This window comes from Solea senegalensis, linkage group LG5 (assembly GCF_019176455.1).
Source record: "Solea senegalensis isolate Sse05_10M linkage group LG5, IFAPA_SoseM_1, whole genome shotgun sequence".
Classification (NCBI taxonomy): domain Eukaryota; kingdom Metazoa; phylum Chordata; class Actinopteri; order Pleuronectiformes; family Soleidae; genus Solea; species Solea senegalensis.
In genome coordinates this window covers 14,030,272-14,052,577 of record NC_058025.1, presented here as the reverse complement: position 1 = coordinate 14,052,577, position 22,306 = coordinate 14,030,272, and the positions used below count along the sequence as shown (strand labels likewise).

The 22,306-nt window shown below is 38.5% G+C and overlaps 2 protein-coding genes across 2 annotated transcripts; one reads left to right on the top strand and one right to left on the bottom strand.

The window, feature by feature from the left end:
• Positions 1 to 469: 469 nt before the first annotated feature.
• On the top strand, positions 470 to 5,737 carry LOC122768960 (uncharacterized protein YwnB-like). Its single transcript, XM_044025188.1, has 5 exons — positions 470 to 505; positions 2,127 to 2,359; positions 3,376 to 3,577; positions 4,355 to 4,519; positions 4,890 to 5,737. The coding sequence occupies exons 2-5, from the start codon at positions 2,225 to 2,227 to the stop codon at positions 5,045 to 5,047; spliced, it is 660 nt and encodes a 219-aa protein (XP_043881123.1). The 5' UTR covers positions 470 to 505; positions 2,127 to 2,224; the 3' UTR covers positions 5,048 to 5,737.
• A 3,431-nt stretch (positions 5,738 to 9,168) lies between these two features.
• Positions 9,169 to 21,661, bottom strand: LOC122769514 (long-chain-fatty-acid--CoA ligase ACSBG2-like). The gene is made up of 15 exons (XM_044026075.1): positions 21,391 to 21,661; positions 19,808 to 19,869; positions 19,521 to 19,690; positions 17,599 to 17,882; positions 16,919 to 17,007; positions 15,631 to 15,751; positions 15,452 to 15,532; positions 15,052 to 15,201; positions 14,270 to 14,437; positions 13,618 to 13,799; positions 13,107 to 13,340; positions 12,461 to 12,678; positions 11,972 to 12,111; positions 11,643 to 11,886; positions 9,169 to 10,039 (listed from the first exon to the last, which is right to left on the bottom strand). The coding sequence occupies exons 2-15, from the start codon at positions 19,825 to 19,827 to the stop codon at positions 9,954 to 9,956; spliced, it is 2,187 nt and encodes a 728-aa protein (XP_043882010.1). The 5' UTR covers positions 19,828 to 19,869; positions 21,391 to 21,661; the 3' UTR covers positions 9,169 to 9,953.
• Positions 21,662 to 22,306: the final 645 nt, after the last annotated feature.

Here is a 22,306-nt window from a genome sequence, read left to right as displayed (position 1 = left end):
CAACATCTGTTTCTTTGTTTTTGCAAGTGTACATATTCAAAAGGTATCACTTACTAGATTATAGCATTTACTATCAGCTATAGCAACATACCAACTCCATCCATTAGCTGCAAACACTAACTCTTAGCATTTTGAGCTATAAACAGAAGATTCTCCTTAATCTGAGCAATTTACACCTGCAAATGAGACTAAATACACATCAAACTATAGTCTTACAGTATGCTCTATGTAAGATATGTCCTTTCCCACAATATAAACATGGATAGGGTTTGTGGACTGTACATTTAATTTTAAAGTGGAAATATCCTGGTCATTTTATGAGTTAACACAATACATTTCCTTCAAACCAAAATAGTTATATATTTGGGGAGCCAAAGCTTATTTGAATGTTCATATTTTATAGTTGGTCAACTTTTTGAAGACTGTTGCATTATAAACACAACTGAGCCCAAGTGCTCTTGAACACCTCCTTGCCGAATAGGTTGCGCTCGTGGACAAAGCGGAAGTGAGTTGTTGTTCTTTTAGTTTGCTCGGTTAACGGCTTCAAACTGTTTGTCCTCTCTATTTTTCTGTCCTCCCACTAAACTTAACGATATAAACTACTGTCTTAGGTAAATGTAGTGAGACGCAGGGAATTTGTTTGTACTGCATTTGTTTGTGTCGTCCCGCTCAGCAGTTAAAATCAAGGGTTCCTTTTCAGAAAAAAAGGCGTTTCCATGACTGTTTACATGGACAGCAACAGCATCCTGGCGTTAATACGATTAAGACTAACCAAAATCAGAAACTGCCGTACAATTCCTATTTTCTTAACTCAAATACACAATATATACTGATGACACACAAAGTAAACATCAAAAGTAATACCATTAAAACCAATTTAAAACATGATCTATGGCAATCTAATGAGCATAACATATTAAAAGCCAAGTGTATTTTTAAAAGTGCAGCATGTAAACATGCAGGGATATGATTATTATTGTCTTAGAACAATATAAACATCATAATCCAAAACATTTCTTATTCAGAATAAGGTCAATGATTAGTGTCCATGAAATACAACACACAGAGGGTACATCTATATGTGTGTATATATATATATATATATATGTATATATATATATATATATATATATATATATATATATATATATATATATATACACACACAGTACTTCTAATACTGTCTATTATAACTACCCTGCATTCAATTCTTTTTCCAACAAGTGTGTCATACACATGACATCATCAACTTCCTACTTACAATAACTCACATCACATAGATATACATAAACACTTGTATCATGACTCCAACACATAACATATAAAATACCATTTTCAGTGAGTGTACACAGTGCATCATCTGCTAAGATTATTGAATAGAGCAGTAAATGGTGTTGGGTGAGTGTTTTTATGAAGCTTGACACTGTTGTTTTTGTCCTGAAAGTAAGTGATTTGTATTTCTGGAGAGTCAATGACTATTAGGTGTGTTGTGTCTATGTGTGCGAGTGGACTTGTGTTGTAAATGATATTGTTACATGCACAGATTGTAAAGCCCACCAAGGAAAACAATGATTTGTGAATTAGCTAGATAGCTTGCACCACTCTGCAAGGTAGCATGATTTAAAAATATGAAAACAGTTTAGTATTGCAGTTGTATGTTGTGAAGAGCTTCTCATGCACCAGTATTGGCTTCAAAATAATTTGCTCAAACAGATAAACTTTATCCCCATTGAGTAATTATGATCTGAATAATTATATGTAATTATTAGTCCTGTGTTATTGATCTTATAGATTTTTTTAGAGGCAATATAGGCACATATTTAGCCTTTGTTTATATTTATTTTTAAATAAATAATGTAGAAACAGGATATTACAGATACTTCACATTAAGTATCTTTGTATTACTTATGTTTATGCTATAAAAAATGTCCATCATCTCTCTAGAAAAAAGCTCATATGCCTTATTCTCTTGATCATCTTGGCAATCATGGCAAAAACCTTTATGAATCATCCACTCTATTAGCATTTATAACACAAAATCTGTCTGATGACTTTTGAATTCCTTCAAAGGCCACTTTATTACACCATAATAATCAATTTCTTTTACACTTTCACTTGCGAAACAGGAAGGGAACCTCCCACAGTGACTTAAAGAAGTCAGAGCATTCAACACGTTGTCTGTTGATTAGCCCTGACTGAGCTCCCTGTGTCTCAGCGTCTGAGGATGAAGCTTGCTGTGCTGGGAGCCACTGGGCAGACTGGTCAGTATCTGGTCAACCAGGCACTGCAGCAGGGTCACACGGTCACCGCCATTGTCAGGAATCCAGGAAAACTTGCCATAGATCATGATAATCTCAAGGTAATGTAATACTGAGTGGTTGTGTTGTGCTGCATGACTTTTACAGGCCATTGCTGGTGCTCTCTGAATGTCGGGCTCAAAGTTCAGCCAGTGATCTCACATGATAAACATTGTTTTGAAACTGAGGTTTTATGTGTCTAAAATGTGTCTGTAGGTTTAAATCTGGGTGTGATTCTAATGTTAGTCAATTTTTCTTTTCACTGAGAACAAAACCCACAAAATGACATGAAATAAACAACAAGAACTGTATTAAAATTAAAACCTAATATACCCTTTTTGTCCATCTTTGAATTTCAATGTTCCAAAAACTGCAAAGAGACCTTAAATGGCTTTGATCATGAATCCACATACTGTACAACATCCTGCTACTTTAAATACTCACTAGAGCACACATAGATATTAATCCAAATATTGAAATAGTTCCCAACAAAGGCACTAATTGTGCTTCTTTGAAAAAACAATAACTCCTATGTCCACACCCAAAGTGAAAAGTAAAAGTACCTCTTTATCGAAAGGTACACACAACACATAATAGAATACAAGTTCCCTATGTGGTGCATGGTTCTTTCTCACTGTAATCTCTGCTATGATGAGTGATTAAAATTACGACCTAATAAAGAAAGCTATTTTGACGCGGTGGTGAAACAAGCCACTTTGTCCAGTTATTTTTGGAAATGACTTGGTCTATTTTCATTTCAATTGAAACTTAAATAATTTTGACCTGGTTTTAGTGCACGTGAAGGAAATTCTAAATATGAATTATTATGAATATTAATTATGAATTAAATATGGAGTCAAGACTGAAAACTGTTTTTCTTTGTTGTTCTGTTTGCGTGTCTAAGAAATATTACTCGACACACCACAACCATACAACTCTTCCTCAAACACTGATAGCATTTAGTGACTTTTTAATTGTTAAAATTTCAAAAGTCAAAAAGAGATATTCTGGCAAAAAGGATACATTTGATTATTATTATTACAAAAGGGATTCTTATTGTTCCCTTTTCTTTTTTCAGGTGGTGGAAGCTGACATTTTCTCAGCAGACAGTCTGAAGACTCATTTCAAAGGACACGACGTGATCATGTCCTGCCTCGGCTTTTCGCCGTCCTTCTTTTCGGCGGTGACTGGCTACACCTTGTCCATGAAAGCTGTGATCAGTGCCATGCAAGAAGCCCAGGTCAACAGGATCATCACCATGACCTCCTGGTACACTCAGTGTAAGTCCAGTATTCATGATGACGCCAAGGCCATAACTGCTTTGAATCCACTCTAATCCTACGCAGTTTTTGAGCAGATTCAATGTCTTTACAGAGGCTCTTGTTTGAGTCACTGACATCGGAACTAATCAGACATATTGATGACGTAAAGCCAGAGTTGATATATTGATGGGAATTAAGATGTCTGTGCCTTTTCCATGTGTTAAACATAAGCATTACATACGATTTTTATTTTCAAGAGCAACAATTAGGGCTGAACAATTAATCGGATATTGCAAAACATGCCTACTGCAATTTTCAAACCGCAGGAGGCGCAATATTTTTTAAAACCAAAATGTGTCAAAATAGCATTTTAGATTAATTGTTGTCTTGACCTATACACATCTTACTCTACAGAATGAAGAGAACATCTTTGTTTCTCACTGATCTGCACAAATATCGCACAGTAATCATTTTAACTATGTTTTTCGAACAAAAATGAGAATAATGTGGTAAAAATTACCATTCTCTCTAATATCGTGAGTCATATCACAGTTCCTATCAGAACAAACACAATTGTTCAGACCTAGCAAGAATTTCACACCAGCAGCACAGCAGTGGATATTATATCAGTCAGGTTTCAGCTTCTCAAATCACTGAATACGGCCGTTTTCACTTGACAAGCGTGACAAACATGAAGGAAAGTTCTCTTCCTCAGTGCACATGTTTGAGTAAATTAGGAAAAACTGGAACAGGAGTTTCTCTATTGTGTTTTATTTTTTCACTCTTCACTCCCAGCTGACTCTGGGACTCAGTCGCCTTACCTCATCCGCTTCCTCCTGCTGCCGCTCATCCGAAGCGTCCTGAACAACATGTATGAGATGGAGCAGTTTCTGCAGAAGACCGAGGACATCAGCTGGACTGTAGTACGACCACCTGGACTCAAGAACCTGTCGGCCACAGGTCAATGCAAACACACAGTTGCTAACAGGGTGGAGGGGGAAAGAAACCCATTAAGAAATGTACATTGATTTAAAAGAGCACAACAGTTTTGCTGCCAAGAAGACACAACCTAGATTAGCACAGTGTTGTTCAATGGCGTGCACTGCCTCAGGATCAATTTCGGCACAGTTCAAGCTTATTAGCACATGCTCTCATTGCTTAATGGTGTGGTTATGATAATGAATGGGCCTCATTTTTTTGTAAATAGCGATTAGTTCTTGATGTCTTAGCTCATATTTAGTGCCTTTCACTACTCATTGGCCCAAATAAAAATGCTGCTGTTATGATGCCACTCACTCGCTGTTTCTCCTCTCTGTGGCCTCCTTCACAGCTCAAGAGTTTCTAACCCACGAGGGATACTTTGTGCCCCAAACCACCGGTCAGGCTGCAGGCGGTGCAGTGGCAAGAGGGGACGTGGCTCGCTTCATGCTCTCTTTAGTCAGCAGCAATGCCTGGGTCAAGAAGGGAGTGGCCATCACTACCAAATAAGAAACTGCCATGAATAAACTCTATTCCTAATGTCAATGTCAAATGTATTATTTATGTAGCATGTTTAAAATAGCCATCGTTGACCAAAGTGCTTTACGGGCTTGATCAGATGATTAAATCAGGATAAGACAAAGAGAGAAAAGAAAGACATACAGTTAATTCATCATTAATCTCATTCCACATGCCCACACAACCAAGAAGCCCAGATTTAACCTGAGTTAAAAGCCAGAGAGAAGAGGTGGGTCTCCAGCAGTCTTTATGTGGTTAGTTTAAGGTTATTCCCAAAGCTGTACGAGCCATGCAGATATTTTGATTTATCAGTCTTTTACATTTTTTTCCTTTGACCCTGCACCACTTAAAAAAAACTGCCTGAACAGCCATATACCACATATGATGCTTTAACTAACTTATATAGTGTCCAATGTTTTTTTTTTCTACTCATGTTTAACATGTACTATTGTTTATACGACTAAAAAACTGACAAGAACTAAATTACTTGGACTTCTCTACAGATAAAGATGTGTTGTAACACATCATTTCAGCCACACGAGGTCAGTGTGGTGCAGCAGTGAGTGGTGCACAGTATGACGTACAGTACTGTATGTGCGATTTTTACTTTCAGCTGAAGAATGAAATGAAGCATCCGTGTTTGAGTAAACTAAATAAAAGATACACTGAATTTAATAGTAATTTGTTGTATTGCACATTTAAAAACAAGTGTTTTGTAAAATGTCTAATAAAAAAACAAAAGAGACAAGCAACCTAGGATTCTCGCAAACAGACATGTTTAATAACATTTGTCTCTACCGTAGTTCTCAGGGCGTGTGTGTAAAACAGTAGAGTGACTTCTGTTGCCTCTTCTTTTGTTTCTGTGCGGTTAAAATAGTTGACTAATGAGATGTGAGAGTAAGCGTCATGTCAGAAAAAAATCTAATAAATTCAAACTTAATTTACAACACAGTTGCAAAAATGCTTTACATGGTTGAAACATGATAAGAAACATTTCAGGGCTAACACTATTTAGACTAGGGAACACATTCTACCTGTACAAAGTTTGAAATAGGCATTTAAATAACAATGAAAATAATATCACTGACAAGACATATGGATTATAAAATGCTAATGCAGTTTAACCTCTTCATGCCTGACCTGAAAATGAAATGCCCAAACTAAATAGAGTATATCTCTGCAATTACAAGCTCTATGTGAATTATCTTGTTTTCAAAATAAAGATAACACTTGTGAGATTCCACCAGGAGTGTAAGTGTCACTGTCGATACCACTGTGCCAGATTAAATGCAGTAAATGAAGGATTTTTTCCCTCGCCCAAAGAAATATTGCATTTCAAAATAAATATCACCTTTAAAAATGTGCATTAGGAGCTTAAAAACTCATGGAAGTCATGTAACAACATGTGGACATTAGCTGTGCAAAGTCTGATGATCCCGAAGTGAAGCAGAGTAAAAATACAGAGGTTTTAGGGGGTAGAGTGGCTCAGTGGTTAAGACCGGTACCCTGTGTGCGAAAGACATCATGGTCGCAATGGTCGTAATGGTTGCAAGTTTCACTCCGCCCCTGGTGGATTGTACTCAATTCCATTGTAAAGTCGCTTTGGATAAAAGTGTCTGCTCAATGACATGTAATGTAATCTTTTAGTGGAGAGATGCCCATAGGCGACTCTAGTTTGGCACTATCTATGCCATTTAAGATTACTATGGGTAAAAATTATTAAACCCATTTAATTGTACTTACATGTCACTATTGGTCTAACTTGTTTTGAATTAAAAAAAATAAAAAATGATTAAAAAATCAATATATTTGGGGCATTTTTCTCTGGAGCCTCAGCCTGTTCAGGGCCATAGCTCCGGCTATGATTGGCCAATCTGGGTGATTGACAGCTCGTTTTAAATCATCAAAGCCAATAGGATCAAGCTGCGTATGACGTAGTTTGACGGACATTCGCCCTTCTCCAATCAAAACAAGCTAATGGCTGTCTGGAATGACCAATCAGACCAGGAAGAGGTCCCCAAAGCATGCTGGGAAGTCTAGTTCTTCGTTAGAAGCGGTTTTGTTCCGGTGAAAATAGCTTGTTTTGCTCAACAACAAAAGTAAGACAACATTTCTGGTTGTATTTCTTGAAAGTAAGTTGTTGTTTTGCTCTTATTTTGCGGCTGGATCCGTGACTTTTGGTCGTAGAGTGATATAAATAGTACCGTTGTAATCTGTGTAGCCTCTACTATCAAGCAGACATGTTTACCTGATTCTCCAGTGCTGCTTGTTTATGCTGTTGTGGTGTTTTCGGCTCGTTTTGGTTAGATAACTTGACGTTTGGTGAACATAAGAATGGTTTTTATGGGCTTTTAGCCGAGTTTCTGAGCTTTCTGTGGGTATGCAGCATGTCAATATTGATCAAAGGTTGATAAGTGTCAGTCGCAGTGTTTTGTTTTGCCCCCAGTACCGGGGGCTGCCAGGAAATATCTGAGCTGATCACCCTGGGTGGATTCAAATCAGTTTTAAAGGACATAGAAAATTGTTCTCTTGATGCATGTAGCTGCATTTGAGTTTGAATTTGTGACCTGTATGTTTGTGTTGTGCTTGTTTTCTGATGCTCTTGACAAAAAGATTTTAATCTCAGCGAGGCTTTTGTAACCTGTTGAAAGAAACAACTGACAGCTTAGATAAAGGAGTAGAGAGAGAGAGAGATCCAATCCAACTTTACTTAACTTTATTTATGAAGCACTTTAAGAGACAAATAAAATATAAAAACATAAGACCTGGGACCCAAGAACAGACAGTAAAACATACAATAAAACAATAAAATACTGTTGCAAGTATAAAACCACAAATAAACAAGTCATACAATAAAACTATAAAAAAAAAAGATACCGTGGTATTTTAACACCGGCAGTGTTTTGGCAACAGAAGTTTCACAGTGCAGCTTTAAATGACATTACATTAATGAGAAGAGAGAATAAAATGAGAAGAACATTTGTCTCAAAAGGAGCACATGCACTAGCCTGAATAAAAACACTGTATCCTTTCTGTATCCTTTCATTCTCAAGTACAAGAGTTGTAATATAACAAACCACATATACAAACCTTAGTAAATAGATTGTGTTCAGGGCACATTATTGGGCACATAATGTCTGCGTCAGCTTTTAGGCAAACCCTGTACACACAGTTAAAATATTCAAACAACAAAGTGGGATAAGAGTTTTAGATTTGTTTTCAAGAGTCGTGACACACAGAGACACTGAGACATAAATGAAATTCCTCTGTAACCTAATCTGATTTAAACAAAAAAAAAATCCCAATTGAGAAGCAACACAACTTGTTTTTGTTCAAGAATGCAATCTGATATGTGTGTGTGTGTGTGTGTATGTGTGTGTGTGTTACCTCCTTAAAACTGTTTCTGGCATCAACACACGCTACTGTGCTCCTCATGGAGAACAAACCCGAGTCCTAATGAGGCAGAACCTTATTTCTGAGGAACTGGCTATGTTTTTGAAAAAGTTGGGGGTAATGTACGGTGCAATGCAGGGTCTTAAGGAGAATAGCTGCTCAAACCTGTGTGTGTGTGTGTGTGTGTGTGTGCTGAAGAAACAAAGGATCCCCATCAGTAATGGTGAAGAATTCTGTAGCTTCATTCCAAATTCATAAATCTGGGCCTTGGTCAGTGTAGTGTACAATCAATTCTTTATCATGTTTCCTTGTAGCTGCCCTGTGATGGACTGGCTGTGATGACCTGTCCAGGGTGTACCCCGCCTTTCACACCATGTCACCTGGGATTGGCACCAGCACCCCTTGCGACCCTCGTGTGGAGGATAAAGCGGTAGAAGATAGATGGATGGATTATGCTCATGCAGTTCCACTGGCAGTTCATTTTCTAAATTGACTCGTGTCAAATGGGGCCATCTTTTGGAAAATGACTTAGTCAATAATTAAAATAAACTTAAGTGTGTGTGAATGGGTGTGACTGGGTGTGAATGGGTGAAAGGCAAGTGCTGTAAAGGGCTTTAAGTGGTCATCAAGACTAGAAAACTGCAATAAAAAATGTAGACCATTTACAACACACTGTTCAGATAATTCAAGAACTAAAAAATGCACACACAAACACTTGATTTCAATTCAGTCAGGTTGTCCAATCCACTCCTTTTTTAATTGACAATCATGGAAAAAAAAAATCACAGAATTCACAATTCACTTCTCAAACTGTACAAATTCAAGTGCATGCTTTATAATTTGCACATGTTCCCGATTAGTGGTATACATACGAATAATATTTTTTCAACACATTACAATAACACTTGCATTCAAACATCACTTCTAATCTATAGAGACAATGTTTGCAGGTACTGCTGCTTCAAAAACAAATTCACATCCTCAGTGTTGACCACCCTGCACAATATTGTCCCCTAAAAATGATGTTCTGTTCCACACATCTAAACCAGGACACAAAATGCTCCTAACATAACTGAGAGTGCACTTCATTTGTGTGGGAGTGTAATTTGCACATTGCTTTGATGCTGAGTCCAGTGTACTGTTTACCTATCATACGTGCCACAAAGGTCATGGCAAGGTTTGGCTCTGATTTGCATGTCTTATTTACAAAAAGTGCACATTTGCAGTGAAACCGTATTTACATTCAACAACATAAATATCGATTGGGAACAGACAACGCGCAGATTTCTCCACAGCTCATTGGAAAGCTCGACATGAAAACAAAAGCAGCACAAAACTCCACTTTATTCATTACAACAATCAGAATGGAGTCTTACCCCCTTAAATGATAAACCTCTTTGTGTTTTCAGGTTCACATTCAGGTAAAAGTGTTCATAAAAACATGCCCCGTATTTCTCATTTCCCCACATATCGCTCTTTAGGTTGATTTCTGTGGAGAAAAATGCTACTGCTTCGCCACTGCGTATATTTCATTTATCGTTTCCTCGTACATCTTGGCGACAATCGGTCTCCTCAGTTTCATGGTGGGCCCTGCACAAACAAAGAAGAAATGCACGACATTTCAGAGATTCAGTCTGCAACAAACAAGATTGACTGGAATGCTATCTGACACGCGGTGCCGTCGCACAACTGTCACCTATATTACATGACCTTGATAAAGCACTGATTACATGTTCTGCAACATAAGGTTAAGAGAAGTCACAGGTGATCTCAATCCTCCCTATTTTGACCTTTGTTACACTTTAAGTACCAAACTTAAGCATTGTAAAAGTAGGCGCAGGAGGCATTTATTGTGTTGAGGTTGGAGCTGAGGATGGACGTATGGCTTGTATTTCTAAATAAAGTTTATGTTTAAGTTAGACTGCATTTATTTAGATTATCATCTTTCTTATCACCCACTTTTTCCCAGTGTCGCATGCGAGGTGGGTGTGCCACAAGGCATCGGCTGCTACATGATTGACAAGCGCATACTACGACCGCCAAAAGACTGGCTGCAGCTTGTTCGGAATCTTTCCCATTTGTGACAAAAACGGTTCATTCTGCATTTCTGCAGTAAGCCTTGCAGAGAAGCCTTAAGGCACACCACACAGAAATGATAGTAACCTCATTCTATGTCACATTTTATGTGACTTTACTTTTGAAGCCATGTAAAGAGAAAAAGGAAGAGAACACAACCTCAAACTCCAAACTCTTTAAGACAGGTGTATTTGAGTCACACGTATCAAAGCACACACATTTTACAATATGCATTTCAGGAATAGTTCTGTGGCAGCGGAATGTCGTCTCTCCGCTGTTCAACAAACAGAGCAGGAAATGATTAAGATTTTTTTGGGGCTTGGTTTTAGAACCGTGAACAGTAAGCATTTTAAACTGCTGTTTGGTTTACAAACAACTGCAGTACACATTATAGAAGAGTAGAGGCAAACATTACAACATGTTCTTTAGACTGCATTGAATTTGCAAATGTTAATTCTTTGTTTGACTAAAATGTTTACTTTTCCTTGAAAAAAGACAAAAGTAATACGTCGAAATATTTAGACCAAAATTGAGGTTGACAAAATTCAACTTAAACTCCTTTTGTTTGTTGTTTATTTGGTTTTATTTTGGAACAATTGAGCAGAATTGTATATACATTAAAATAAACACCTGGAAACTACGGATGCATGACATTATCAGCATGATATCTGTATCTGTATTATCTTTTTTAAAGTTTATTTATTTCGCTCAATGAAGTAAATGTATATCTGCATCTGCTGCAGCAGAGTATGAAAAATATTACGTTCATTTCACGACAGGAGAGACTAAGTGACCTCTGCAGTTGGAGGCGCAGGGAAAAAAGTGTATGTATGTATATATATATATATATATATATATATATATATATATATATATATATATATATATATATATATATATATACACACACATATATATGTATATATGTGTGTATACATATAGATCGGTATCATATCAGTTATGGACCCAAGCACTCCTGATATATCGACATGTCAGATATTGGCAAAAAGTACAATACATCCCTAATAGAGACTGACCATGTGTTTTGCAACTCACATGGAAACCTTCATAACGTACTAAATGGTTTGCCTGGTTTCTCTCCATGGTGGTTACTCACCCAGTTCTCCTCCAACGACAGAGAAGTCTCTCTCCACAAGGACCCACTTCTGGACCTTCTGAGCGTTGGATGTTGCCCTGGCGTTGACGCGTTCCAAGCCCTCCTGAATGGCCGTGTAAATAGCTGGCTCCTTGTTGGCGATGATCTCTGACACCTTGGTTGCAGTGACACCGTTCTGCTGGCAGAAGTCCAAAGCCTCGGGGTTCAGCTCGTCTGTGGGTTCGCCGTTGTCGTCCACGACGCACTGGGGCGACAAGGAAGAAGAGTGATTACTGTGTCTGATTTATTTATCTCGCAGCTTTGTCTTGTGGGGATGGAAGTGCGGTTACTTTGAGCGTGAGCAGCATGGAGAGGAACTTGAGCTTGTCTCCTATTAGCATGACGTTGCTTAGAATTGGCACCTCTGCCTTCAGTGCGTCCTCAATGGGCACAGGAGGAATGTTCTCTCCACCAGCAGTGATGATCAGCTCTGTTTACAAAAAAAAGACACATTCAAAAGTCATAGCATGTTATTTTAAATGGTTTGTCAATCAAACAATTTTTTCAGTGATTTGTCAAAGGTTAAAGCTAAACATAGTAAAGGAGGGGATTTATTTTTTCCATGTCATTAACTGTTAAAATAATTTGATTTTGATGAAATGGTGTATACATAACTTTGTTTGTCTAATTATTCAATTTTTCTCTTCTTTCTGTCATTGTTAAAACACGGTGTTCAATGTCTACAAAAGGTATATATGCAATGGGCAGTATATTTCCAATTCTATGGAAATGTTTGCAGTCTCTGTCCCAAAACTAAGAACTCCAGGACTTTTGCTCACCCTTGATCCTCCCTGTGATGTACAGGAATTCACTGTCATCATGTTTTCCCAGGTCTCCAGAGTGCAGCCAGCCGTCCTGGTCAAGAGCCTCTGCAGTTTTGTCCGGCATGTTCAGATAACCCATGAAGACGTGCCGACCCCAGAAACAAATCTCTCCGTTCCCGTCCTTGTCCGGGTTGTCCAGCTTCGTCTTGCAGCCTGGCATCACCTTCCCACAGCTGGAGGGACAAATCCCAGGTGAGCAACGTGCTTTATTTCAGACCTGGTCTAAAGTATTAACTGCACACTCCTACTTTTATGTTACACTTTGCTTATCTGAGGGTTAATAATATGTTTACAGTAGTTATCACAGAATAATTTTCTTTACTCGGTTTCTTTGACTTTCACTTATTATAAGATATCTTACAATTATCACACTATTTATCGAAAGACATGTCAGATTTGAACATTTGTACCTTCCAGTTCTATGTGTGAATTGAAGCAGGTTTTTGTATTTGTTTATGCTGAGTATACACTATTTAGAGCAAAATTATAGACGTTCTCAGTTGATTTGCTTGTGTTTTGTCCATTTCCTAAGTTGCCGTGTTGAGTTCTCAGGTCTACTGTGCAGAGGTGTTATTTGAATTCTTAATGCTTCGATTCTGACCTTGGGATGCGGTAGTTGTTGTTAACGGAGACGGTATGCGGGCCAGAGCTTTCGCTCATCCCATACAGTTCCATAAGTGGCATATTGAGGCTCATGAAGTATTCCAGTGTGTCCCTGGTGATGGGGGCAGCGCCTGTGAAGCAGATCTTGCAGCGGTCCATTCCCAGCACAGCACGCACCTTCTTGAAGACGAGATTATTAGCCAGCATGAAACCCCATGGCACTGCGTTCTCCCTGTGAATCAAGAGATAAAACAACTGTTTGTTACATGCTTTTTGGAACGAGGTCTACTTATGGAAATAGATAAGATCAGTGACGATGCATGTCACTGTTATCTGTTATCACTGATGGAGGAATTCTTGTTTCATAAGACGGCAATTTGCCTTCAACAGACTGTAATAACTGTGCAGAGAAAAAGTGTGGTATCAGACAGAAAGAAAGGAGTCACACAACTCTTCTACCTGAATAGAAATGGATAAAATATGGAATATGGTGCTTGGCGGTGTCTCACCCGTTCATGGCGCTGCAGTTGTACTGCAGGCCGATGGACTTGGCCCAGTCTGCCACTCTCTTCCTCATCGGCGATGCTTTGGCACCAACAGATTTCATCTTCTCCTGCATCTTCTCCCACACTCGAGGCACTCCCAAGAAATAGGTCGGTCGAGCCTCTTTCAGTGTGTTACCTAAGGAGCCCTGAGAATCACAGCCATTACAAATGTTGGCTTTTATGACATGAGCTGTGTTCTAAATTCATGTGCAACTTCACAAGTAAATTTTTTTTTTTCTCCGTTTTGAAATGCTGCTTTTCTGTCTCTCTATCTAAGGATTAACTGTTTATTGTTATCATATATATAAATCCATGTTATGGATTTATTTGAAATTCTTAGAAATTAGTAAATAATCAGTTAATGTGTTCTCTTCAATTACACGGTTTTAAAATAATGCAGGATTTAAATGACCATATATTTTCTATCTATATTTTTAATGATTACTGTCATTTAATGGAAATACATTATGATATTGTATATTAAGTACACCCTAAAGTTCAGTTCAATTTATATATATTTTTGTTGTTGTTTTTTAACAGACATGTTTAAGAAAAAATCGCGACCATCTTGATGAATGAGGCCTGATGTCTGTACAGCAGCAGCAGGGAGTCTTACCTTGAGAGCATCGGGATCTGCAAAGTAGACAGTCCCAGCAAAGACCATCGAGAGCCACATGTCCACCATCTGTGCTGCCACATGACTCAGAGGAAGGTAACTGACCAACACCTCAGATGTGTAGGTGAAATCTACCAAGGTAGATGCTGTACGGGCTGTCCATGTCACCTGCACATTAATATGTGTTAATTACTTTTATCACACACACCAGCATCACCTTCAACCTACATCTCTATCACACACGCATAACATATCACCAACCACAAATTACAAATGAATGTGATTTCTTATACTTTAGTATATGGTTGTATTCATGAATTATTAATTTTATACATGCATTGCGCTGTTCTACTCAATGTGACAAAAATACTATGATTGTTTTTATTTAAGTTTTTATTTAAGTTTCAATCAAAGAAAACACTGGTCTGGCCTCTCTAAATAAACATAAAAATAACTTGTTTAATTTAATTGATCATTGATTCATAATTTTTAATGTTTTCCATGCATAATAGTGAAAATTCAACTTTCCAAATGATAAAATACAAGATATAGCCAAACAATTTAAATATATCATCTTGGACCCAGGGACAGTATCTTGACTTTTTTAATTAAACAATGATTCAGTGATGTTGTAAATAATGCAAAAAATGTGCGACACATGAATGAATGAATTGATAATAAAGATTACACAGCAGAACAAATGGAACCAATAACACTTTAAAGCAGCCAAGTTGTGCCAAAACAACCAAAGCTTGGAAAAAGAAAATCCCTAGATAACTCACGTTGTCATGGCTCAGCATGACTCCTTTGGGGTTGCCAGTGGTTCCAGACGTATAGATGAGAGTACAACACTCGTTGGCCCGAAGACTGTCGATCCTTGCATTTAGCTGCTCATCGGGCACATCCTCTCCCAACTTCATGAAGTCTGCCCACTGCAGATGAACACAGATAATGTTGTTGGTTTAGTGTCAGATTATCCACTAAAATGCAGCTTTGTTGTTAAATCCCGTTTCTGTGATAACAATTTTGATACAACACGATAAACGCCTCTCCCTACAAGAAGGGAACAAAGGACTTTCTGAGGCTGTCAGTACTGCACTACCATAGAGAGTACATACTGTAACATATAATTATATTATGTATTACGAGGTATAACTATGTATTCATTTGATGTTGACATACTGTGTACAGGAATGGTGCTTTTTGCTGTGGCTCGCCTGTGTACTGGACAATGGCTTTCAGATGAGGTAGATGATCTTTAATCTGTCAGGAAACACAAGTTAAACAACAATCACGCGCTTTTCTTCTCTGGGCAAATTCAGGGTCCATCCGTGCTGTAAAAAAACCCCAAAAAAACTGACCTGCAGGATTTTGTCGAGCTGTTTCTGGTTCTCGACAACCAGGACGTTGGCCTCACAGTTGGCAGCCACGTACTGACAGGCTTCAGGCGAGTTGGTCGTGTAAATGCCGGTTGCCAGACCACTGTGACACAAATCACATGCAGGAGAATGAAAAGCTCAGTCCTTGTTAGAGTTGTTGTTACAATTTGACGGTTGTTGTAGTGGTTAGAACTCTCGCCTTTGCAGTAAGAAGACCCCAGGTTCATGACCTGGGCAGAAAAAAGGGCCTTGCTGCATGGAGTTTGCATGTTCTCCCCGTGTGGATGTGGGTTTTCCCCACAGTCCAAAAACATGCAGATTTGGAGATGACTGTAGGTGTTAGTGGATGGTTGTTTGTCTCTATTTGGCCCTGGGATGGACTGGTGACCTGTCCAGGTTGTCCCCCGCCATTTCGTCCCTATGTCTAATACATTTTCTTAAGTAAAAAGCCAGTGTCTTTTTACTTAATGATCTTTCTTAAAGGTTCTTCCAGCACAGTTGCGTTGCAGCAAAAACACCCAGGTCATGACCCGGTCCTAATGAGGGCCTTTCTGCATGGAGTTTGCATGTTCTCCCCGTGTGAGCATGGGTTTTCTTTTCTCTGGGTTCTCCAGTTTCGTCCCACAGTCCAAAAACATGCAGAGGTTAATTGGACACTCTAAGTTGACCATAGGCGTGAGGGTAAAGCATTGTTTGTCTCTGTGTGTTTTTGCACTACAATGGACTGCCTTTTGTCCTGTGTCAGACTCGGCTAGGATTGTCTCCAGTGGCTACCGCAACCCACAATGTGGAGGATAAAGTGGTAGACAATGAATGGATGAATGTTGAATAAGTCCAATAACTAATTCTTAGGATTCTAACAGCCTCCTCCAACATGATCCTCTGTCACAACAGCACCATGTTTCTTAATCATTAACACTGAGTTACAAACATAAGACAGATGACAAATTAGAAACTTTATAACTTCATAAAGTTTTTCTTTTTTCTTTTTTGAATACCTCAAAATGTCTACAAACAGTACTAACAGGTCACCTTCTCCATAAAATGGAAGATGCCAAATAAACTAATAACTACATTTTTATGCGAGGATTCTTTGTTATAAAGTCAGGTAGTAAACTAGACAATGGTAGCACCCAGGTACATATGGGCAAACACACAGATAAAAGAGGGATAAACATAGACACAGATGAATGTGCATTGTCAGGTGAAATTATGTTGAGGCACAACAGAGGACTCTAATGTGTTGGCCTGAGTTGAAATAAGGTCTTACCCAGCCAGGATGCAGCCAATGTCTGCGATGAACCACTCGGCAGAGTTAAATCCCAAAATGCCCACGCCATGATATCGTTCCAGGCCCAACTAGGGGAAAAAAAAGCACAGAACTTTGATGACTTGGTAGCGTGTACTTTTGACCTACATCTTGTTTGAAAAGCCACTCCATCTCATGTGAAGTGAACATGGCCATGAAACTGGAGACGTAACTCAAGCTGTGAATTTCACACACCCAAGTGTACGTTTCAGCAGCCCATTCTCACACTATCAGAGATCACGGTGAGAGAGAGACAGTGCTGTTTACAAAAACAAGAGGCTGGGAATTGGACAGTCATTTTTTTAAGTATAGTTCACGTCATACGTGTTCCTCTTTCAATCGTTTGACTGAAACTGGATACAATATGAGGAAAAGTTGAATTACGCTCAATCAGAACCTAAAGTGAAATATTAACAACTGGGTTTTGTTGATATTACATGAATAAATGTAGATTTTACTTTTTGACTATCTGAACAATTTTGTCTCAGTGTTGAGTTACTTTAAGGGCTGTGATCAAGAATATTGAGGACAAGAAACAGAGGACAAGAAAATAAAAGTGAAATACTTCTTGTTTGCACGTTAATTGCACAATAAAGTACACTACAGTCGCGTGTGTGTGTGTAGAATGAGTTCAGACAAACCTTGAGAAAACCTTTAGCAGCTGTCCGGCACTGTTCGTAGTATTGCCTCCACGTCAGTGTCTCCCACTGACCTTCCTTCTTGGACTTTAAGGCAGGATAGTCACCGTAGTGTTCCACTGTCTCCAGGAACAACTGATGGACAGTGACGGGAGTCTCCGAGGCCAAACCTGAGTCCTCCATCCTCAGCTGCACTGCCTTGTTTCTGCTGGTGCTCCATAGCTGATCGGCTTGGGCCACAGATGCTGCCACATTCGTCTTTGACAGTGGAATTACCCTGGGCTCTTCTGCAGTGGGACAACAGGGGCAGGCACTTTTACCCGCCATAAATAAATAGTGTTGTTGTTCCAATTGAAACAACAACACCACTGCAAATCACACAGCCGGCGTCCCCGACAGTCATGTACAAAGGAGTCATGCACTGAAGAGGGTGGAAAACACCTGTGGGGTGGGTTACGCCTACTTTCCCAGCACTGCAACATGATTTGCAGAGAACAGGCGAAGGTGTAGATGTCACCTGAGACAAACAGGAAGCTGTGATATGTCCATGACAACCCACTAGTCAGGGGGGAAAAAACCAACCAGTCAGGTTTGGTTAGAAGTAATACCTAAAGAATGTAAATGGGAGGTTAACACTGGCTGCTTTACAGAACTATGGCCTTGCCTCCATTGTGTTATATTGTATTTGATGTTATTGTCTTTGTCTTCTTAGGTCTGCACCAGTTTCATTTTCTTCTTCCCTTTTCCATTATAGCTTCTCTATTTATAACTTGCTTTCAGCTTCTACTTCTTTGCACTACTGCTGCAGCTAGTTTTATTTTCAACAGTGAGCCATGTTGCTTGAAGTAGTCAAATGTCCAAGTGTCAGTTTGCTTCTAAACTTCACACTGTAGCCTATATTGTGAATTTTTATTGTTTTATTTTGGCTTTCATTTTTATTAGTACAGAAAAATATTCGGGCCACAAATAAAACAGCATGAATTCTGAGCGATTACATCAGAATTCAGAGGAAAAAGTCTTAGATTAAAGATTACATTTTTTTTTACACCTCTCAACATTCTAAATCTATCTAGCTTTTTTTAAAAAAAATAAAAAAATCAATTTTCTCTCCTCTTTCCTGGAATAATTATTTTTTATGAATGTTCACATGTGCAAAACATCGCGCCTTAAACTTTTGAACTGAACAAAAATGTTGTAACCATGTAAAATAACGCCTCTCGGACAAACAGCAAAAAACAACTACTAAATGAATTTAAAAGGTACAATGTGTAAAATTTTGCACCATTTATAGGTGAAAATGCATGTTGCCGCTGGTTTGGTTTCTCAATCACAACTCTGATTAGGAAAGAACTACTGATATAAATATAAAAGCTAAAGAGACATCCTTTTTAGGGTAAGATATTTCTATATATTTAAAGGGCCACATCACCCAGAAAATATAGCTTATAGTTTTTTTACTAATTCCTGAAGGTAAATGAGTTATTTGCTCATCAGACAGTGAATCTAAGATACATGTCTCATTCATTGGGATTGGAAAAAAAAAAAAATTGACGTCAAAGTCACTTGACGCTTTACTGTGTTTTCGTTTTAAAAGAGTAAAAGATCGGAAAAAAACAAAATAAACCAAACTGGTCAAATTTGGTTGAATCAAACAAACACAGCAGTGTCATAATGATTTTAAGTCTATTCATCATTTGGAGTAAAAGAAAAAATGGAGAAAAAATTAAAAATGGGTGAAACAGCCCTTACAGCCTCCTCATATTTAATTGTCTGAAGAGCTGAAACGACACACACTTACATAAAACTATGAAAATGAACAGAATTTGTTTCTTTTCATCTTAAACGCCCAGCCACTTGTAGGTGACACGATGCTACAATCAAGCATTTGCTTAAAATCCCTCTCTCTTAATATAACAGATTCTCACCAAGTGAAAGCGATTCCGTATCTTCCTCTAGAGATGTGGGAGATTGAGCTGGTGCCTCTGTTGCGCTGGAAGGATGAGATTTCAGGTTCTCTGTGACGGCGTCTCCGTTGGGGACGGCAGCAGAGTGGGTCTTTAAGTCTGACACAGTCTGTCCCTCTGGGGAAGGAATGCTGTGAGAGCCATTCAAAAGAATGATTAATTATAGCCGGTAATGCATTAACACAATTTTTAGACACACAATCTTAAATGGATAACTGTGACTGGTTAAAGATTTGTCTCTAACTTGCCTGTCAGTGTAACCATCCATGACTGCAACACCGTGTCTGATAACTGAATCTTCTTGAATTTGCTAGAAACAGATAAAAATAGGTTACATGGATTTGAAGTACAACTGATTAAGAGAGTAGATTATTATTATTGTTATTATTATAATACCACTGCTCCACTTATTTATACCAAAGTGAGATTGACTGGAGTTATTGCAACATTATCAGAGCCAATGACTGCCAGGGTTTGCAATCATGTCTCTGGCAATGGCATCACAGCACTGGTCCGAATGATGAAATAATGACAACTGTGCCAGACAGACAGACACTGTGCCAGAAAACATTTAGACATCTGTATGCACTCTTTATACTCCCTGACTCAAAATGTGAGCAGGTTTCATTGAAAAATTCATACATTTAAACACTTGTACAGTACGTCTTTACTGATATCAGAGCAGCAGATCAAAACAAATCAGCCTCACCTTCAGATGCAAGGCTGCAATTTGTAATAATACATATCTTTGATTAAGATCAGTGAACTCAGCAGGATCTCACTCCGACCTCTGCTTTTTAAGATAACTTTGCTCAAGATTTGTGTCCCGACCAAAGTTCACACAACTTGCAAAACTACAGTGTGGCAATCTGAAGCAGCAACAGTGACATCTTTGCTCTGGTTTATGCAAATAGCAAAAAAAAAATTTCATTGTTAAATGGGAGTTGTACGTTAACCACAAAGGTGGTTGTCGGCTTTGAAAAGTGCATAATACAGTGAATATCTACCAATTTTTATGGATCATTTCAAGTGTTTTGATATGTGTATTGATTTGTCACCTGTCTTATCAGTAATTCTCTGAAGTATTGTGACATTTGGCTCAGGTGTAGGAAAAACATTGTATTCTGTGTGATCTGTGTGCAGGAAACCCTTCATGTTCTGTTCTTACAGACTATAATTAAAGATGACATTTTGATGAAACACAAGCCGTCATTTTCTAGCTGTATAAGCACTTAAATAAACTTATTTACGGTCGTATATGTGGTGTCACACTCAATATGAGATGACAACTAACGACAATATAGTGAGGCAATATGAAGTGGCAGCAGCGACATCTTTGCTCTGGATTATGGAAATAGCAAATGAACCTTTTTCAGGTTTTAATGTTAAATGAGTTGCAGAAAAACAAAGTCATTACATACAAGTGAAGATCCATGGTAGTTTAACATTAGATTTAGTCTCTGGGTGTAAAGAGGAGGTCCAGGAGGAGACAGGCTTAACTACAGCCTGTCTCTGGATTTCTGGTTTCTCTTGTCTATGTCATCAAATAAAATATATTTACTATACAGTACTTGCCCAAGGTCTGGAAAAGTCAGGATGCACCATCAGCAAAGGCATGCTCGCCTGTGGTAATGTAGGTCTTGACTTATATTATTCAAATAAATGTGTTAAAAACTGCAAACATGCACATCAGTAACCATCGCCAGCTACAGTTTCTGTGTGAGTTGATGTGGAGATCCTCATAGAAGACATCCATTCACACATGACAACATGTGCATTCAATCAAAAGAACAAAGTGGATAAAATTACATTTTTAATTGAAATAACCTACCTTGTGCAGTGACAGTGGCTGAATGGCATCCACAGACAGGAGTAGTCAGGTATAACACAAACCTCGCTCAACCTTTGCCCATCACAGGAGATCGACTGTTGCCTCCCCGAGGGTGATCTCAGCCTATAGGGGACTGTGTGAGGACACACACTCACACCTTGCCTCAAGAGACTTGTCCAATCCGTGGAACACCTGCTACTGCAGCCGTATCAGGGTTAAAGACCCACCAACAAACTCGACCAAAGGTTACGGCTTCTCAAGGTGAGGAAGACCTGGAACCTGAGACACTAACAGCTTGCAGCTGGTGGAAACCGGCTTTGTTTGTATTAATTATAGCAGGTGACAACAGTTGGCATTGGTGATCATACAAAACATTTCAAATATTTACTGGTATAAAGACTTAGACGAGTGGGTGTTGGGAGGAAAAAAAAAACTTTTCTTTTCTCATGCAAACTTGACCGTGAAAATGATTAGATATACATGATGAGGCCTGTCGGAGGAAAATAATGATAAAAACTAGATATGTTCTCTCATGTTTACAAGGATACAGCAGACTTTGACCTACACAAAACATATTCACCACTTGAACAACACTTGTGCAACGCTTTATTCCCTATCGCTTCAAGAGAGAAGAGTGTCTTTCCTCCTCTCCAATAACTGTGCAAGGAGGAGGACAATGTTTTGTAAGTAAATATAGGCAAAGGTTCAACCTCAAATGACACGCAGTAACACTGCTCACAGACACAGAGGTCAGTAAATCATACCACCCAGTCACACCACAGCCTCACACACTCTGGACACTTGTTATCTGTGTATAAGTTCTCAGTGAAGACTCGCTGCCTGCATGCAACACAAGACACTGTTTATATTTCATTTATACAACCCTTACACATTTATATTCGAAATATGCTGTAGT